At 42.4% G+C, this 19,965-nt stretch overlaps 1 protein-coding gene across 1 annotated transcript in view; it reads left to right on the top strand.

Annotated features, from left to right (window-relative positions):
- Positions 1-1,076: 1,076 nt before the first annotated feature.
- LOC115166490 (metabotropic glutamate receptor 4-like) overlaps positions 1,077-19,965 on the top strand; it is a 99,714-nt gene continuing 80,825 nt past the window's right edge. The window contains exon 1 of the mRNA XM_029720384.1: positions 1,077-1,622. Coding sequence (XP_029576244.1) covers positions 1,077-1,622 — 546 coding nt within the window. The remainder of the gene's footprint in view (positions 1,623-19,965) is intronic.

The following is a 19,965-nucleotide window of genomic DNA, read 5'->3' as shown; positions in this document are numbered from 1 at the left end:
AAGTGAAGCGAAGGTGTAAAATGGAAATATCCCAACAGGCGTTTCTACTAATGCAGTAGGCTTGGGGATTTTCCTGCTTGACTATTTCTATCCACTATCTGATAGAAACCGTGACCCTCCAGTGCTGTTGCATATCCTCAGATATGTTTATGAAATGTAAAAGCAATGAAGAAGTAGACTCTGCTTCTTATCTGCCTTTTATCACAGAAGAGAGTTTGTGAAAAATGTATTTCATATTTCATTGAACTGAAAGCAGTGCATGGGAGTTAACAACAATTGAGAGCCTCAGTAATTGTTATAAGGACCATGTAGGAAAGTAATATGCCGCATATCCCTTCAAAGCCGTGCACACTGGGAAAAATCTATTGTTGATCCAATGAAATCCCATTTCATCTCATCTGTTTTTTTAAACAGAGCTCTCTCTTACTCCTGTCTTTTTCTCAGAATCTCATTCCTTTCTCCTTTAATCTTTCAGGAGTCTTCTGTCTTTCTGAGCTCGAGGTGGGAGGCCATGTCTGAGTACCTGCAGGCCTGCTTGGGCTGACTCTAGACTTTCTGCCTGCTCCAGGGGGGTGAGAGAGAGAAGATAAACACCCCTGACTGGCTCTGGAGAAGCAGAAAAGAGGAGGCTTATATCCCACCTTTGTTCTCCCTAAGATGTCTCTCCACGGACCCACTCCCGACTCGCCCCAAACTGTTTAGTAACTCCACACCGTCTACATTCCCCAACAGCCGGGAGAGAGAATACCCCACAAGGAAGTGGATAGAGAGAGAGAGAGAGAGAGAGAGAGAGAGAGAGAGAGAGAGAGAGAGAGAGAGGGAGAGAGAGAGGGAGAGGTGTCACAGCTGTAGACTGCAGCAGCACCAGCAGAGAGAGAGAGAGAGAGAGAGAAAGCTAATTAGTATTACTGAGATGGTGTCAGAGCTGAGAGACATGAGAAGTGACTTCTGAAGAGAGTTCTGTTCTCTGAAGGATATTGCGGCTGACCTTCAGGACATTTGTTTGTGGGATTTTTTTTCTTAATTTTTCAAAGGGAAAAATTTAGTTGGATGCAGGTTTAGCTTAGCCTTCCGTCATGAATCTTCTGGGAAGCTGTATGAAGAGGGGGCAGACTGGCTGTCACAGAGGTGGTCTGGCTGGGCCCTGTCAGGTCCTGCTCCTGGCCTGCTGTATCCTAGTAGTCCTGGGGGCCAAGCCAAAGACACCTGGCCACAAACACCTCAACTCCATCCGCATAGACGGGGATATCTCTCTTGGTGGCCTCTTCCCGGTACACGCCAGAGGCAACGACGGTAAAGCCTGTGGGGAGCTGAAGAAGGAGAAGGGGATCCACAGACTGGAGGCCATGCTGTTCGCACTGGACCGCATCAACAACGACCATGAGCTGCTGCCCAACATCACTCTGGGTGCCAGGATCCTGGATACCTGTTCCCGGGACACCCACGCCCTGGAGCAGTCGCTCACCTTCGTCCAGGCGCTCATCGAGAAGGACGGGACGGACATCAAGTGCCTGAGCGGTGGGCCGCCAATCATCACCAAGCCTGAGAGGGTGGTGGGTGTCATCGGGGCCTCCGCCAGCTCTGTGTCAATCATGGTTGCCAATATCCTGCGGCTCTTCAGGGTAAGTGCCTTTCAGTTTACACTTATTGGTTAATGGCTGTGAATGATGGTGGTGGCTATGAAAGTAGTGTCTCCCAACAGGCGTTTGTAGGCTGGCAGCACACTTGCTCTGAGATGATATACTCTACTATGAAAGCACTGTGACTGAGATCTGTGATGCAATTGGCTGAAGCATGTACAATTCTTTGTGATGGGTGTCAATAAAAGGTTAGGTTGCTTTTTCTGGTAAAAAGGGTTTGCAAGTGTTTTCATGAAAGCAGAAAGGTTATATCTATTGTCCCATTTTCCAACAATATGGACATGTTGATGTGATAAAACAAGCAAAAACAATCACCGCTTTCTATATTAGTATTTTTACCCCATGTCTTCTCTCTTAGGTGATATTACATAGTGTAGCTTGGGGCGTATTCAATATCTCACATTTCACGAATTATCGGTATCTGTAAAAATGCACAATGTCCCTCTTGTATGGGCAAATAGGTTTACACCCTTCATTAAACCAATCAAAAATCATAAACCTAAATGTCTAGTCTTCTGCATGTTGGACACCTGTGTCTGTGTTCACCTCAGTTGGATGTGGTCTTTGTGGTTTGTAAGTCCTACAGAAGTCCCATTGAAACCAGACATATTTTGGAGGCTCCTCATTAGTACTCAGCCTCTCTCCATAATGACATTAATTTGGTAAGAGTCCTTAGTGGTGCTTTGCCTCTACTTAAATAAACCAAGTCAATCATGTGACCATTTGAGCTTGTTCAACACTTATTAAAGATCAGCATGTGCCAGAGTTAAATCAAAACACAACACAACAGGCCCCTTTCATAATGCCGACACAAAGCTGTCATGGGAATGCCAGGCAGGCCAATGGGCAAATATGCTGGCTGTGTTATAATGTCGCTAAAATATAATGATGTTCAAAGAACAAAAGCATGCTAGCTGTTACCATATACTGTACTTCCAGTCCAAGCGCTAATGCTAACGTGTCCTTCAAACTGCACACAGACACATCAAAATGGTATCCACGAGTTCATCTGACTCTGGGCAAGTAAATAAAGGGCCAAATTGCTAAAATCCCAAAGTATCCCTTTAAAGTCAAGATGGACCATCAGGAGATACTCTACTGCAGTATCTGGCAGTAGCAGTCCTCTGTGTCTGTTGTAAAGATATAATAACCAGCATTATATTTAAAGGGGGATCAAAGTACGTGTGGATAAATAGTGGGTGGTACAAAGTGGGGCCGATCCCCCCTCCAGATGTTGGAGAATTTTGTAGTTTTCAAACAGCTTTTTCCGGCAATCTAGAGACTAATTCTATGTGATCCTTATGCCTAATTCTATGTAAAAAAAACAACCTTTTTCCTGCAATCGAGAGTGTCACGTCCTGACCAGTAAAGGGGTCATTTGTAATTGTAGTATGGTCAGGGCGTGGCAGGGGGTGTTTGTTTTGTGTGTTTTGGGTTTTTTTTGTTCTAGGGGATTTTGGTTCTAGTTTTCTATTTCTATGTTTATTTTTCTATGTGTGGCCAGGTATGGCTTCCAATCAGAGGCAGGTGTCTTTCGTTGTCTCTGATTGGAAGCCATACTTAGCCTGTTGAGGCCAGGGGGCAGGATCTAATCCCGGTATTGGGATTCATTGTCATGTGACCATGGCGGGGAATTCAAAACTGCAAGAGTAATCATTTCAAATAATCAAATAATCAACTATTTTCCTCCATTTGAAAGATATATCTCCTAAATCTAACCACGCTGTCCGATTTTCAGAGGCATTACGGAGAATGCATAAAGTTAGGTTATGTGAGGAGAGTACATTGACAATAGCTGCGTGTAATGTTTAGCCAATTCAAAGAAGGGCATCAACAGACAGAAAACTAGCTAGAATTATGCACTTACCTTTGACAATCTGCATCAGATGACACTCATAGGACATTATGTTATACAATACATGCATTTTTAGTTCCATCAAGTTCATATTTATATCCAAAAACAGCATTTACAGTCGCGGTGAAATTCAGAATTTTTTTCGGCTCGAATGCACCCAGTGAATCCAGCATTACAAATCACGGAATTACTATTCGAAAACATTGGTAAATTATAATATTGTCATTCAAAGAATAATATATTATCATCTCGTAATTGCTACCGAATGGCCAGATCTCAAAATAACTTTACTGGGAAATCACATTTTGCATAAACTGGGTACTATGCTAACAACAATAAGCTATATGCTAAGCTAAGCTAAGCTATACCGTTAGCATTAGCATCATCTAATATCGATAATAACATTCTAAATATCCCCTTACCTTTGATTATCTCCATCAGAAGGCGCTGCCAGAGATCCCAGGTCCAGAACAAATGTGGTTTCTTTTGACAAAGTTCATAATTTATGTCCAAATAGTTAGCGTTCAGTAGGCTCCCACAAAATGAGGTGGGCAGTGTAAAGTCACGTCGAAAAGCTAAAGAAAACCTAGTAAATAATCTATTTACGTTTGTTTAAACATGTCAAACGTTGTTTAGCATTAATCTTTTGGTCCATTTTTAACGTGAAACATCAGTAAACATCGGTAATATTTTCACACAACCTATCAAGTGTCTAGAATAAACGATAATGACAAAGACACTCTTCTCAGATTCATGCGCAGGCGCAAAAAATGAAGTGATGACGTGTCAACTTGTAAGCTTTCTTATTCGGTCTGTATTCATCACAGATGCTTCCAACAACTTTCTAAAGATCGTTGACATCTAGTGGAAGCCGTAGGAGTTGCGAACTGAATCCTTTCTCACTGTGGTATCTTTAAAACAATGACACTAAATAGTACAGTCACAAAATTCTGATTTTTTTAAATCTATTTTTCACAGGTTTTTGCCTGCAATATGAGTTTTGTTATACTTACAGACACCATTCAAACTGTTTTAGAAAATTCAGAGTGTTTTCTATCCAAACCTAAACAATAATATGCATATTCTAGCTTCTGAGTTGGTGTAGGAGGCAGTTAAAAATGCGCACATATTTTTTTCCAAAATTCTCAATACTGCCCCCTAGCCCGTAGAGGTTTTAAGCAGCCTGTTTTTCCTGTGTCTTTGTGGGTGGTTGCTTTCTGTATAGTCTGTGTACCTTGCAGAACTGTTGATTGTCAGTTTGATGTTTTCATTTAAGTGTTCACTTTATTAATAATAAAAGAAGATGAGCACTATACCCGCTGCGTTTTGGTCACCTTTCATCGACGCCTATGACAGAGAGACTAATTCTATGCAATCCTTATGCCTAGTTCTATGTAAAAAAATAAATATATGTCTAGGTTAGCTAAGCTTACCTCTTTATCTGTTCAATTGTCATTTTAATGAATGATGCACTTTGATTATTTACGAACTTTTATGCCTTGGGAGTTTAGTTCCAACTGCAACACTGGTATATCGTATCATAACCCTAAATATGCTTCTATGTATCTCTGCTAAACTCTGGGTAAAAGATTGAAAGGAATGTGAGTCTCTTTCAGTACATTTAGAAATACTTCCTTTTCGAAAGTCTAGCAACCTTGCCAGCTAAGATAGTTAGACAAACTATTCTAACTTGATTGATAGCCTGAAATGACTTGGTAGCTAGTTGGGAGATTGGGAACGTATCTAGATGGCGAGGCTAGCTAAAGCCAACTTCATAAAATTGCTAGTGGCTAGTATTACAGAGAAACAAATAAACATTTTACTTTTATTTATTCATCAAGGAGGAATCAATAGGCTACATAGCTTGATCAAATCCATTTACAAACATACATCCTGCGAGTCCTGCCCATCACCGGAAGATCAAATCAAACGCTGTGTGTGTCACTCAACACTCTCTCCTCCTCCACTGACGATACTGTCTGCACTCACTAGACTATCTAGGGTCCTGCCTAGAATATTTTTGCTCTGTGGTGCACCTTGGAAGGAACCACTGACTAGGAAGAATAGGGGAGGTACTCTTTTGCCTGGTAAAGTCAGTGTGCCCCCTCTGCAAAATACAGCTGAGAGATCTTTTTTATAAATAATTATGTGCCCTTGTGCCCCCCCATATGGGCATGACGCCTCTGATAACCAGTGCCATGCTCACATCATGCTGGCCTTCCTCAGCCTGCCTGGCACTGGCACTGGATCACGTCACCATAATTAGCTCCATATAAGGACTCCTCTTCTTTAGTGAATTAGGTGGTATTGCCACTCCGCAGATAGATACTTCTGCTGTTTCTAATGATTTTAAGAGCTTGACCTGATATCTTTAATCTGCACAACCTACGTTTTTTCCCCTTTCATCCAGGAATGAGTGTGTTCTTCAGATGATTGCATGATGGTGGTGAGAGGGTTGATCAAAGTGGGAGGCAGTCTTCAGAAAGATGTTTGGAGAAGATGGCACTGGTTTCTAATTCAGTGCAATGATGAAGAGCTGATGGCCAAGTAGTACACAGATTAGTGTAGGTCACTAGGTGAGCTCTGAATAAAGATATAGTCTGTACACTTACTTTACAATTCGGTATAGGTCAGAGAGCCTTTACTGACTGTTTCTAGCTCCACATGGACACTTGCAGGTTTTTGCACTTCAAAATGCACTTTATTTATTTTAAAACTAGAAAGTAAGTGAGCTTCTCAGCCCTTGCAGACTAGCTGAGGATAGGGCTGTCCCAGCCCCACATACTGTAAGTTATACCCAGGAAACTCTTGGTGAGTCAACTATTTCCCGTACATGGGTTAGGGGATCTGACTCATCCATATTTTGCTTGGTTTGAACACGCAAGGCAAGCTCAACACTTACATATCAATGTGGGTTACAACCCTTCTTATTACTGTTCTTTGCCATGTCCTTTATGAGCCTAATGGTAGTGGCCATAACACACTGCATGCGTGCTGTTGTTGTCAGAATGCTTCTTTCTTTCTTCCCTACTTCCCTCTCCCAGTCTTAAAGTGGCTGAGGCTCGGTAAAGTGCTAACTCAGCACTCCCGAGCAGTAGGCAGGATCCCGTCCCTATTGTGCTGCATGAATATTTTACTTCCAGATTGCGTAATGTCCGCCTAGGGATCCAGTTGGGGTTTGAAAGCTCCCTCCCTCCATGGTTGGCCCTGTCTGCTCATGCTCGGTGATGTTCTCACCAGTTGGGTCTTTTACTGCAACATAAGCAGGAGAAAAGTATGCTAGCGCCCAGGCTAATTAGCACAGGGCTGGTTTTGACGCTGTAGCGAATGCGTTTTATTACCCAGTCATGATGAGGCTGGCTTTAGCTTTGTGATCATGTCTTGGAGATGCATTTCTGGCTTCGTGCATATCAGCTTTTCTCTCGGTCTTGTGTAGGCTACTGTATCAGCACTGTAACTGTCACAATGTACATGGGCAGTCATGATTGTGGGTTCTGTTGTGTCGCTGAGACAAGCATATGTTCTCAGAGATGGAAAGGGGCACTTCGGCCACTTCCACTCAGGTGTACAGTCTGCTACGGCACAAACAGCCTACACACGTGTCTACCTCTGCCTTCTAAGCAGAAGGGAGGATGCCTTCAGAGATGAGAGGGGAGGAAGGTGAGAGGAGCTTAGAGGAGATGACAGGGGTGCCTGTAGGTAGCTGTAAGAGGAGGGTTAACTAGCTGTCTGTTGTGCTGTCTGTGAAGCAGAGAGACCTTGCGGCCCTTTCTCTTTCCTCATTAGAGACAGAGATGGGACACCCTCAGGCGCTGTACCTTCCTCCTCTCAGCATCTCAACATGTTGAGACACTGTTCACTCTAGATTACCGCAGGAACCATCATGGGCTGTAAAATACAAAAATAAATACATTTAGAATATGTGATGAAAGGATGACTCTGCTCTGTGTGCAGGATGGCTCTACATTGCTGTGCAGACTTTTACAGGGAATTGTACAAAGACCTTGCTGTAGGGAATGTGTGGAATCAGAATGATTTTCAATGATATGTCTTTGAGAATTTTTTGGTCAAGACAGTAGCTGAGTATTTGGCAAAACTAGACTGAATGAAGATGAATACTGAAGCGGACTGCACCACAGCTAGTTTGGCTTGTGTAGTGTGTAGTATTCATTAGCTCCGCTCTCAGTAGCTACCTCAGTAGCCAGTAGCTCTCTTTATCACCCTGAGACAGGCCTCCCAAGGTGTGCCCTGTCACCTTCACGGATCCTCAGCGTCGTAGCTCTGTGGCAATTCAGGAGAGAGGCCTGGCCAGGAGAATTGATTCTGACTAAGTGGAAAACTATTCTGCACTAAGTGTAATTTGGTGCAGCCACACTACATCAGATCATTCAAGCCAACCATTCCATCCCTTTACCCCGCCCATCCATGCCCAATAATTCCAAAAAGGGAATTCTCTACTCGCCTGTGACTTTCAAAATCCTGTGAAAGCAAAGCAAACAAGGGAAGCAAACCAAAAGGCTCAAAAGACTTGCAAGCAATTGTTTTCTGAAGGTTTACAGACCAGTGGTTATTCCAGGGTTTTATCCGTTCCACTCAACAGGACTTTTACAATTGGGGCAGACCTGATCCTTGCAGCTGTCTTTCTCACTGTTCATTGCGGCTGTTCCCATCCACGCAGAGCTCCGGCCACAGCGGAGCAGCTCCTTCAGTCAGGATTAGTTCAGACTCAAGTCGCTTAACCGACCCTGGCCCCAGTTGCCAATTCCCAGTACAGCAATAAGGGATGAGTGCCCAGAAACATGCCTCTTAGTTTTGCTCTGTTTTATCTTCATCTATCCGAGTCCCAACACAGGAAGCTGGAACACCAGCTGCTAATCACCAGCCGTAATGGCAAAGGGGCACGGTGCAGTGGTCTCCACATGTGTACTGGTCGCTGTGAGGAGATGCCAGGTTTCACTCATTAATTTCTGGCATTTCATTAGTGTAAGTTTGCAGGTCTACCGAGGAAACGCGGCATGGTGGGGAGGATGTCAAGTTGTTTTTTTTTTTTTTTTAAAGAGGATGGTTTAATTTTCTGGGTCTGTTCCTCTTTATGAGAGAGGTAATTGAAATGATTCACTACACGTCTGTAAAGACTAACACCAGCAGCACTGGTTTTAACAGCAAAGGAGATATATAGTGCTTTGGTAGACACACAGGACAAGCTACAACTGTGATAACAGCTCCGATGTTGTAACCTTCAGCATAGTCATGGGCAATTCCACACCATTATATCTTTTTTACTTTAAAATGTATGCCAAACAAAAACAAATGATTGCAAAGTTAAACAAACAATACAAATCTATGCATATAAAAACACATTTAATTAATGAACAGTGCAGATGCAAAGTTTGGTAACAGAATTACAGTTTGTGCTGTTGGTCATTCTGTTACCAAACTTTGCATCTGCACTGTTTTTCAAGTAGATTTATTTTTGTTAAAATGTCAGTAGACATTGTTGAAAGTCATCCTTGTGCATAGAGCTGTATGGTTAGTTTAACTTAGCAATCATTTTAAAGTGAAAAATCGGAGTCTCAGCATCACTCTGTTATGGTGGAATAGCCCTGATTTGACATTGTGTATTCTCAGGGCATAATACCTACATTAATTTATTCTTTAACACATTAGACATACAACATGAATAGTGTACAACACTTTGTGTTTATCGAATAACCTCATACCCTTCCCCTTGTGAAAAGACGGGATTGTTTTGGAGAAAATCCAGTGTTACAGTCATGCTATTAATATACTGTATTTTCTCCAATTACTGTACATGGCTTCTTTAACTCTTCTTGAAGCTCACTCTTTGAATCAATCTTTTGATTTAACAATTTACAGTGTCACAAATTGAAAGAGTCAGTTTCAAGAACTCCTCAATACCATTGATGCCATCTGATACATTGTGAGAATGTCTCAGAGCTGCCACTACTGCTTTCCCCCTGTCTCCAAATCTAACACCACTAAGCCTAGGTATTACCCTGTTCAGGCTTTTCCTATTACTCTTTAAACAGCCACATGTCAGGAGTGTGCGCAACTGGTTAACTGAAGTCAGGTGCAGGAGAGCAGAGATGAGTGAACAGGCACACTTTATTTGGCAGAAGGAAAACAGTCAGACGCAACTGCGTAACGACACTCCCGCCAAAGGCAAAAGCGAATAGCGCACTCGTCACACAAATAATGTACAGCATACAATACCACAGGTTCCAAACAAGACCCGGCGAAAAACCAGCATGAAGCGTCACACATGACATGTAACGAACAATTACACACACAGACATGGCGGGGAACAGAGGATAATATACATGTAGAGTGATGACGACCGCCGAGCGCCGCCTGAATAAGGAGAGGAGCCGACTTCGGCGGGAGTCGTGACACCACATCTCCAAGACAGAGTCCAGCTATCCCACAGTTCCCTCGAAAAGAAGTCAGGATTAGTGGCTTGCAGCTGCCCCCCCCCCCCCCCCCCCCCCCCCCCCCCGGAAATTCTGTCTATCAACCAAATCAAATTCTGTAACCTGCTGCCTGGAGATACATCACATATAGATGTTTTGTTGTACAGATGGAGAGACAGACCAGACGGTTGTTGGTAGGTGAAATATATTTGAATTAATGTGGTCAATGACTGTTAGAGTCTTGGAGTGGTGACATTTTAATGGAGAAGTGACCAGTGTTGGGGTTGTTACAACAACAAAAAAGGTCATATATTACCTATTACTCATTTTAACAGTAACAAATGACTTTATTTCCTGGGAAAAGTATTTAGTTACACTACTCGTTATATTACTTTTGCATTACACCCCAAAACGTTGCTCTCAATGTAAACGATGTCAACGTTACACTAGGTAAGCCTATACACCAACACAACTAGCCTCCATACCCAACTACAAGCTTGTTAAGCTCTCCCTGGGTTACAGATTTTCCTCCTGAACCATTCAAATCAAGCTTTGGTTGCTTGTATGAGGTAGGCCTACAGTCATCTTCAGCAGCAGTGGTCAGGCCTCGGGGGTCTTTCGCTGTGAGTTTTGTCTTGGCATGTTGCTTTTGCAGGTGCTTCAAGAGATTGGAGGTTGTGTTTCTAGCAGTGGAGAGGTGTTTTTTGCCTGGGCACAGTTTACATTTTACAACAATATTCTTGGCATTTTGTTCTCCTACCAAATCAATGTAATGGGAATACTTCCACGCCGAGAAACTCAATGCTTTAGACGCTTCTGCCATTTTTCATCTCCCTCACTAAAGCAGTTAGTAGTAGTGCATGCGTGCTTTAACAGGAACTTGGTGAGAGGACATCAGACACAGGACGAAAACAATTAGAATCTGTGGCGGGGAATTTTTTTATATTGCGTCAACAGAGAGGGAATAATAATTATAACAAATATTTTATTTGGATCAATAAATGTAATAGGAATAGAATGATGAAAAAGTTAAAAACTAACAACGACCTATCTTTGATCAGTAACAGTAATATTAATTACTCAAATTGGAACAGCACTCTGTTATATTACTTGTTACCGCAAAAAGTAATATTATTACTGTAATGCGTTACTTTGTAATACGTTACCCCCAACACTGCAAGTATTACATCAGAGTGACGGTATCAGCTAATATGCTATATTGACATACTCTCTGTTTTAATCCCTGCACACATTCAGACATTGCCTGAATTATGACTGTAAAAACATAACCAATAACAAATGTAAATGCTCTGCAATATTTGCATAATGAGAGTCAACTTGTGTTGATCTAAGATTTTCTATGTCGGTTCAATTCCCTCCTGTGCCATCCCATGTCCTCTACCTAGCCTGAAGCAGTGACAGAGATGGTGCACATCCAACTGTTTTATCCTAAAGGCTCAGACTTTTCTGTTTCCATCTACGTGGGCCGGGACCCGTGTCTCACTGGACCATGGCTCCGGCCGACATGCTCTCACCTGGAGCCTAATCCAGGCCACTGGTACTTTTCAGCCTCTATTTACATAACAATGGCTAACTGTGAACTTTAACACCTTCTCACAAAGGAACTGTTTTGATTATGCAGTTGATTCTGCTCTTCACAAGTCTTCACTGTCAGCCCTAACTATGGAAACAGAATTTCCCTAGTATAACATAAAGTTTTATACACTAGACTAGTGTGAGTTTGGGCTCCCCCAGGCTACCGTAAGAAGCTTGGACATCATCCAGTCGATGTGCACATCGGACAACATGGTAGCTAGCTTTTATGAATCATCTACCCTCTATCACACAGAGGAATTCTCTCTCTCTCTCTTCTCTAAGGCAGTCACGATGTTCCGTTACAAATGAACATTTGAACATCAGATAACTAGGACACAGAATATTAATTCAAAAGTTTGAAGATTTATCAGCTTTCTATTACATTAGTGCATTAGTGACCTTCAGCATATATTATGTGTTAAATTGTTTTGTAAAGTTTCACAAATTTTGTCTTGAAACTAAGAGATATAGTAACGTATTACATTTTCATGGTATTTCTGATATTACATCATAATAGAGAACAATGTCAGGACAGAACAAATGGAAGGGCATAAACAATAAGACACGCACCCTCTCAAAACATTTGTACGTACACACTAGAGGTCGACCGATTAATCGGAATGGCCGATTAATAGGGCCGATTTCAAGTTTTCATAACAATCGGTAATCGGTATATTTGGCCACCGATTTGCCGATTTTTATATATATATATATATATATATATATATATATATATATATATATATATATATATATATATTACACCTTTATTTAACTAGGCAAGTCAGATTAAGAACACATTCTTATTTTCAATGACGGTCTAGGAACGGGGGTTAACTGCCTTGTTCAGGGAGGATTCGTTTTTGCAACTTTCCGGTTACTAGTCCAACACTCTAACCACCTGCCTTACATTGCACTCCACGAGGAGCCTGCATGGCAGGCTGACTACCTGGTACGCGAGGGCAGCAAGAAGCCAAGGTAAGTTGCTAGCTAGCATTAAACTTATCTTATAAAAAACGATCAATCTTAACATAATCACTAGTTAACTACACATGGTTGATGATATTACTAGTTTATCTAACGTGTCCTGCGTTGCATATAATCGATGCGGTGCCTGTTAATTTCTCATTGAATCACAGCCTACTTCAACAAACGGGTGATGATTTAACAAGCGCATTTACGAAAAAAGCACTGTCGTTGCACCAATGTACCTAACCATAAACATCAATGCCTTTCTTTATTTTTAAACCTGCATATTTAGTTAATATTGCCTGCTAACATGAATTTGTGTCACTTCTCTAGCGTTCCGTGCAAGCAGTCAGGGTATATACAGCAGTTTGGGCCGCCTGGCTCATTGAGGACTGTGTGAAGTCCATTTATTCCTAACAAAGGCCGCAATTAATTTGCCAGAATTGTACATAATTATGACATAACATTGAAGGTTGTGCAATGTAACAGGAATATTTTGACTTAGAGATGCCACCCGTTAGATAAAATATGGAACGGTTCCGTATTTCACTGAAATAATAAACGTTTCGTTTTCGAAATGATAGTTTCCAGATTCGACCATATTAATGACCAAAGGCTCGTATTTCTGTGTGTAATTATGTTATAATTAAGTCTATGATTTGATATTTGATAGAGCAGTCTGACTGAGCGATGGTAGGCAGCAGCAGGCTCGTAAGCATTCATTCAAACAGCACCTTTGTGTGTTTTGCCAGCAGCTCTTCGCAATTCTTCAAGCATTGCGCTGTTTATGACTTCAAGCCTATCAACTCCCAAGATTAGGCTGGTGTAACCGATGTGAAATGGCTAGCTAGTTAGCGGGTGCGCGCTAATAGTGTTTCAAACGTCACTCGCTCTGAGACTTGGAGTAGTTGTTCCCCTTGCTCTACATGGGTAACGCTGCTTCGAGGGTGGCTGTTGTCGATGTGTTCCTGGTCGAGCCCAGGTAGGAGCGAGGAGAGGGACGGAAGCTATACTGTTACACTGGCAATACTAAAGTGCCTATAAGAACATCCAATAGTCGAAGGTATATGAAATACAAATCGTATAGAGAGAAATAGTCCTATAATTCCTATAATAACTACAACCTAAAACTTCTTACCTGGGAATATTGAAGACTCATGTTAAAAGGAACCACCAGCTTTCATATGTTCTCATGTTCTGAGCAAGGAACTTAAACGTTAGCTTTTTTACATGGCACATATTTCACTTTCACTTTCTTCTCCAACACTTTGTTTTTGCATTATTTAAACCAAATTGAACATGTTTCATTATTTATTTCAGGCTAAATTGATAGTATTTATGTATTAAATTAAGTTAAAATAAGTGTTCATTCAGTATTGTTGTAATTGTCATTATTACAAATAAATACATCGCAAAAATCGGCCGATTAATCGGCATCGGCCTTTTTGACCCGCCAATAATCGGTACCGGTATCGGCGTTGAAAAATCATAATCGGTCGACCTCTAGTACACACCAACATTAGCAGACAGTCAGAGAAGGATTACTTCTCATTTACTGGCTAATGATCTCTTCCCAGACCTCTTTCAGTCAGTAAAAGAGACAAAGCCTCTAATAAATCCCTACACAGATCCCACACCCTGGCTTGTGTTGTACTCCTATGTCACTTGTATTATTTGTCCCATACAATTATTAAAAATCAAGCTGTGAGGACCCCCTCCCATACAAACACAACACACCTCGTAGGTATTGAACCTGGGGCTGGGAACTTTTGTGACAGCATACTCTGTTTCCTGAAATTGTACCCTCGTCTTTTTCCTGCTGTTGAAAGGCAATGTTTGAAACTACACGATGGAAGGAAAGTTGGTCCATATTGGTATTGATTTCACACATGGTTGAGGCAGTGACAGTTAAATTAAGATAAATGTACCAAAATGCTGTTTGTTTTTGGTACATGGGCTATCTCATCTGGGCTCTTGCAGACAATAGTTGAGAAGTTTGAAAAAAGGCGTCTGTATCCACTATCACTGTATCGGACGAGGATCCATTCATGCAAGAGCACCAGTATGGTAGCCTGAAATAACACGGTACTTGGTTTTGGCTACCTATAAACACTGCAACACAAAGGATAGACCACTAGGAAATAACAAAGAATTCAGCTGATTACAGTGCAATACATGAGTTTTTGCTAGGATTGTGCCCTGACCCACTAGTTGTAGCTGTACTTATTTAATCAGACCACAGCACAAGCCCAGCTAAGGGGTTTGTTGTCAAGCGTTTCTCAGTTAAGTGGGCCTGAAAAGATGCTAAACATTTCTTGGAGGCTGCTAGCCTGTCTGGGCTAGGGGGCAGTATTTTCACGGCCGGATAAAAAACGTACCCGATTTAATCTGGTTACTACTCCTGCCCAGAAACTAGAATATGCATATAATTAGTAGATTTGGATAGAAAACACTCTAAAGTTTCTAAAACTGTTTGAATGGTATAACATAACTCATATGGCAGGCCAAAACCTGAGAAGATTCCATGCAGGAAGTGCCCTGTCTGACAATTTGTTGTCCTTCTGTTGCATCTCTATCAAAAATACAGCATCTGTGCTGTTACGTGACACTTTCTAAGGCTTCCATTGGCTCTCTAAAGCTGCCAGAAAGTGGAATGGGGTGTCTGCTGTCTCTGGGCAAAGTACAGCAGCAGAGTTTGTAAGTGGCCTGCCTGGGGACAGTCAGACTGAGATGCGCGTTCACGAGACTTCTTCATTTTTTTCTTTCAGTCTTTGAATGAACGTTGTCCGGTTGGAATATTATCGCTATTTTACGAGAAAAATAACATAAAAATGTATTTTAAACAGCGTTTGACATGCTTCTAAGTACGGTAATGGAATTTTTTGAATTTTTTTGTCACGAAATGCGCTCGCGCGTTACCTTTCGGATAGTGACCTGAACGCACGAACAAAACGGAGGTATATAACTATGGATTATTTGGAACCAAAACAACATTTGTTGTTGAAGTAGAAGTCCTGGGAGTGCATTCTGATGAACAACAGCAAAGGTAATCCAATTTTTCTAATAGTAATTCTGAGTTTAGGTTGCCCCAAACTTGGTGGGTGTCAAATTAGCTAGCCTGTGATGGCCGAGCTATGTACTCAGAATATTGCAAAATGTGCTTTCGCCGAAAAGCTATTTTAAAATCTGACATAGCGTTTGCATAAAGGAGTTCTGTATCTATAATTCTTAAAATAATTGTTATGTATTTTGTCAACGTTTATCATGAGTAATTTAGTAAGTTCACCGTAAGTTTTTGGTGGGTATGCTAATTCTGAACATCACATGCTAATGTAAAAAGCTGGTTTTTGATATAAATATGAACTTGATTGAACAAAACATGCATGTATTGCATAACATAATGTCCTAGGAGTGTCATCTGATGAAGATCGTCAAAGGTTAGTGCTGCATTTAGCTGTGGTTTTGGTTTTTGTGACATATATGCTTGCTTTGAAAATGTCTGTGTGATTATTTTTGGCAGGGTACTCTCCTGACATAATCTAATGTTTTTCTTTCACTGTAAAGCCTTTTTGAAATCGGACAATGTGGTTAGATTAACGAGAGTCTTGTCTTTAAAATGGTGTAAAATAGTCATATGTTTGAGAAATTGAAGTTATAGCATTTTTGAGGTATTTGTATTTCGCGCCACACGATTCCACTGGCTGTTGAATAGAGTGGGACGCTAACGTCCCACCTAGCCCAGAGAGGCTAGGTAGGTCATGTGTGAAATCTTGTTCCTAAGAAACTCTGTTTTGTGTCTTTTCAACGTTGACCCTGTAGTGGTGTGGCACGTCCTGAGGTGGTTTATCGTAGTCAGGTCTACTTTATTCACTGTACCTTTACTTGACTCACATCCTGAATAGATCATCTGATCTGATAGTTATTTTGATCACTCTATGGCTTGGTCTGAAATGGCACCCTATTCCATATTGTGCACTATACGTTTGACCAGAGCTCTATGCAGGCTTTGATAAAAAGTAGCGCACTATGTAGGGAATAGGGTGCCATTTCAGACGCATACTATGGCTTGGGTAATTATGAATGGAAGGTCTCCAAGTACATCCAGCGACAGTGGTGAAAGCATACTGTATGTGCAGTAAGATAAATGGTTATTTACAGGTTGACTCCCTACTGCATGGGAACTGTCTGTACCTTACTGCCACAACTATCTCAATCATAACTGAGTAGCTCTGGGCAGCTCTGTCCCCTCAGAGATAGCCTGCCACAATAAACAGACCCTTTCACCTTTGAGACGATCGATCAAACCTTTACATTCCCCTCCAGATCTGAACCCCTCTTTTCTGTGTTTGCTGTCACTGCTCCAGCTGTGGAGAGGCCATTAGAGGAAGGTGAAGTGAGTGTGTGGCTGGCTGGATATGTCAGCCCAGTAATCCTAGGGTCATCCTCAAGGACACTGCAGCTCCTCAGCCCTGCTTTTAATGATTTAATATGCCAGGTTGACATGTTGGCCAGTCCTCTCCTCTCCATAGACCAAGGCACGCTCCACAGGCTCAGAACCACAGAAAGCACTGCCTAGTGTCATTGGCAGCTGTCCTAAACACAGCAACTAATGAGATATATTCACAATGCCAATCAAGGGTCAGTTTAATCATTGCAGAAGGGTTACAATTAATTTGACTGTTCAGGGTTTTCTAAATCAGGTAGGTTGTTTCCAGGTGTTCAAAGATGGCAAGCTTCTGTCTTCTGTTTGACCCCAGATTTACTTCTAAGTCTGTTTAATTATATGGCAGAGTCTAGAGCACATCAGATCAAGGCAAATGTTTCCATTGACCTCTGCTAGAGCTTGGCTGTACAGTAAGTCCAGTGCCTAACATTGCAGAAAGGAAAGCACAGACAATCTAAAGAAGCAATGTACTTCTAACCACTTCCAAAGTCAAACAAAAGGAATTTTAATAACTCATTGAATCTCAGTCTTATTTATTAAAATGCTTGTGCAAAGTATTACATTTATACCTGACAACCCTTAAATTAAGTTTTATTTAGGATAGACCAATTGTTACATGCCACTCCTGTTAAACATGCTGATATTTTGTGTTTCTAGAAAATAACATAAAATTAGTGACACTTGACACTCTTTATTTGGATTAGACAAGTTCTAAGAATAACTTGAGGATGGGAGAAAACCCCTCTGATCAGATACGTTATTATCTGAATCTTAAGGGGATTTGGTGATAATCTTGTTAATGCCATCTCAGTTCTCCCCAGAGTTTCTGTGTAAATAGCAAAGGCATGAGTAATTTTCCAGAGAAAATATGAAAATATTGTCACACCCTGATCTGTTTCACTTGTCCTTGTTATTGTCTCCACCCCCTCCAGGTGTCGCTTGTTTCCCCCAGTGTATTTGTCTCCTCCCGGTTTTGACCCTTGCCTGTTCTGGACTCTGTACCCACCTGTCTGACCATTCTGCCTGCCTTGACCTCGAGCCTGACTGCCACTCTGTACCTCCTGCACTCTGAACTGGTTTTGACCTTTTGCCTGTCCAAGACCATTCTCTTGCCTACTCCTTTTTGGATTATTAAACATTTTAAACTCCAACCATCTGCCTCCTGTGTTTGCATCTGGGTCTCGTCTTGTGTCATGATAGTACGAACTGGCCATGACAGACACAGCAGACTTGGACCAGTTTCGCCACGCTGTCTCCCTGCAGGGAGCTACCATTAGGAGACATGAGGAGCTGTTACAGGACCTTCTGGAAGGGCTTAGTCCTCTGACAGAACGCCACGACCAAGGGTTTAAGGCTACTATGGAGCTAATTAAGGAGTTAACTCATAGGCTGTCTGCAATTCCTGAGAGACCCTGAGCTCCCAGTGCATTTTTTTCCTTTTAGTGGTGAGTTGGTACAGCCTACCCCTGTTCCCCTAGAACCCCGCTTACCCCCTCCGGAGCGATATTCTGGAGATCCTGGTATCTGTCGGGGCTCCCTTTCTCAGTGCTCGCTTATTTTTGAGCTACAGCCATCTTCGTTCCCTTCATACCGATTGAAGATAGCGTATTATGTATTATTATTATGCTAATGTGGGGAAGAGCGCTCTCTTGGGCCACGGCTGTTTGGGAGCAGCAATCCACCCTTTGTTGTCATCTGGAGGAATTCATGGCGGAGGTGAAGAAGGTATTCAAGTCTCCGGCATCTGGGATAGAGGCGGCCAGTAAACTTCTTGATTTACGTCAAAACTCCCATAGTGTGGCAGACTATGTGGTTGATTTTCGCACGTTGGCCGCCGAGAGTGCCTGGATTCTGGAGTCTCTCTTCGATACCTTTCTTCATGGATTATCCGAGGTGGTAAAAGATGAGCTAGCTGCTCGGGAATTGCCGGTGGATCTCGACTCCCTCATCACCCTAACCATTACAATTGATGGGCACTTAAGGGAACGCAGGAGTGAGAGGAGGTCTGGCCTCGGGCACACTCGTTCACCCGCTATGGCTCGCTCACCTTCGAAGGAATCCGGAAGTTCACAAAGGCAGTTTTCCCGAGAGGACCCGAAGCCACCTGAGCTCCCTCGTGAATTATCAACGACGGATGAGTTGGATTCTCCTGAGCCTATGTAATTGGGAAGAGTTAGGATATCGGTTGGGGAACGCTCACGTAGGCAGAATTCCAACTGTTGTCTGTACTGTGGAGGGGCAGGAGATAGCTAACTGCCCTGTTAGGAAACCCTTGTCTCTGGTGGGTACAAGTACTTTGGTGAGCCAGACTGGGAGTTCCCTAATTCCCATCACCCGCACACCTTTCTTTGTGCATGTGCTGTGGGGAGGCCAGTCTAAGTCTCTCAGAGTGCTTATTGACTCTGGGGCGGATGAAAGTTTTATGGATGCTACTATTGCTTCTGAGCTAGGTATTTCCATTCAACCTCTCTTGGTTCCCATGGATGCCAGGGCACTGGACGGCCACTCAATAGGTGGAGTCACCCATTGTACTGTGCCCATTCAAATATGGATTTCCGGTAACCACAGTGAGACAATACAGTTCCTCCTCATTGAATCTCCCCATATTCCTGTTGTCTTGGGGTTTTCCTGGCTCCAAAAACTTAATCATGTTATTGACTGGACCACAAGCTCCATCATGGGTTGGAGCCCATTTTGCCATTCCCACTGTCTTCAAGCAGCACAGCCTTCCCCCAGACGTCATCCTCAGGACATCAGCAAGGCTTTGGATGTTTCTGTCTTTCCCACTGAGTACCATGACCTACCTGAAGTTTTCAGTAAGGCACGTGCAACTTCCTTACCCCCGCACCGTCCTGATGATTGTGCCATTGATCTTATCCCAGGCACCACACCACCTCGGGTCGGCTATATTTTCTATCCGGGCCGGAGACCAAAGCTATGGAGGAGTACATAGAGGAGTCTCTGGCTACTGGGGCCGTCTGTCTGTCTGCATCTCCTGCCGGCGCAGGGTTTTTCTTTGTGGAGAAGAAG

This window comes from Salmo trutta, chromosome 28 (genome assembly GCF_901001165.1).
Source record: "Salmo trutta chromosome 28, fSalTru1.1, whole genome shotgun sequence".
In the NCBI taxonomy this organism is placed as follows: domain Eukaryota; kingdom Metazoa; phylum Chordata; class Actinopteri; order Salmoniformes; family Salmonidae; genus Salmo; species Salmo trutta.
Note: the sequence above shows the minus strand (reverse complement) of the source record. Positions and strands in the feature narration are given on the sequence as shown.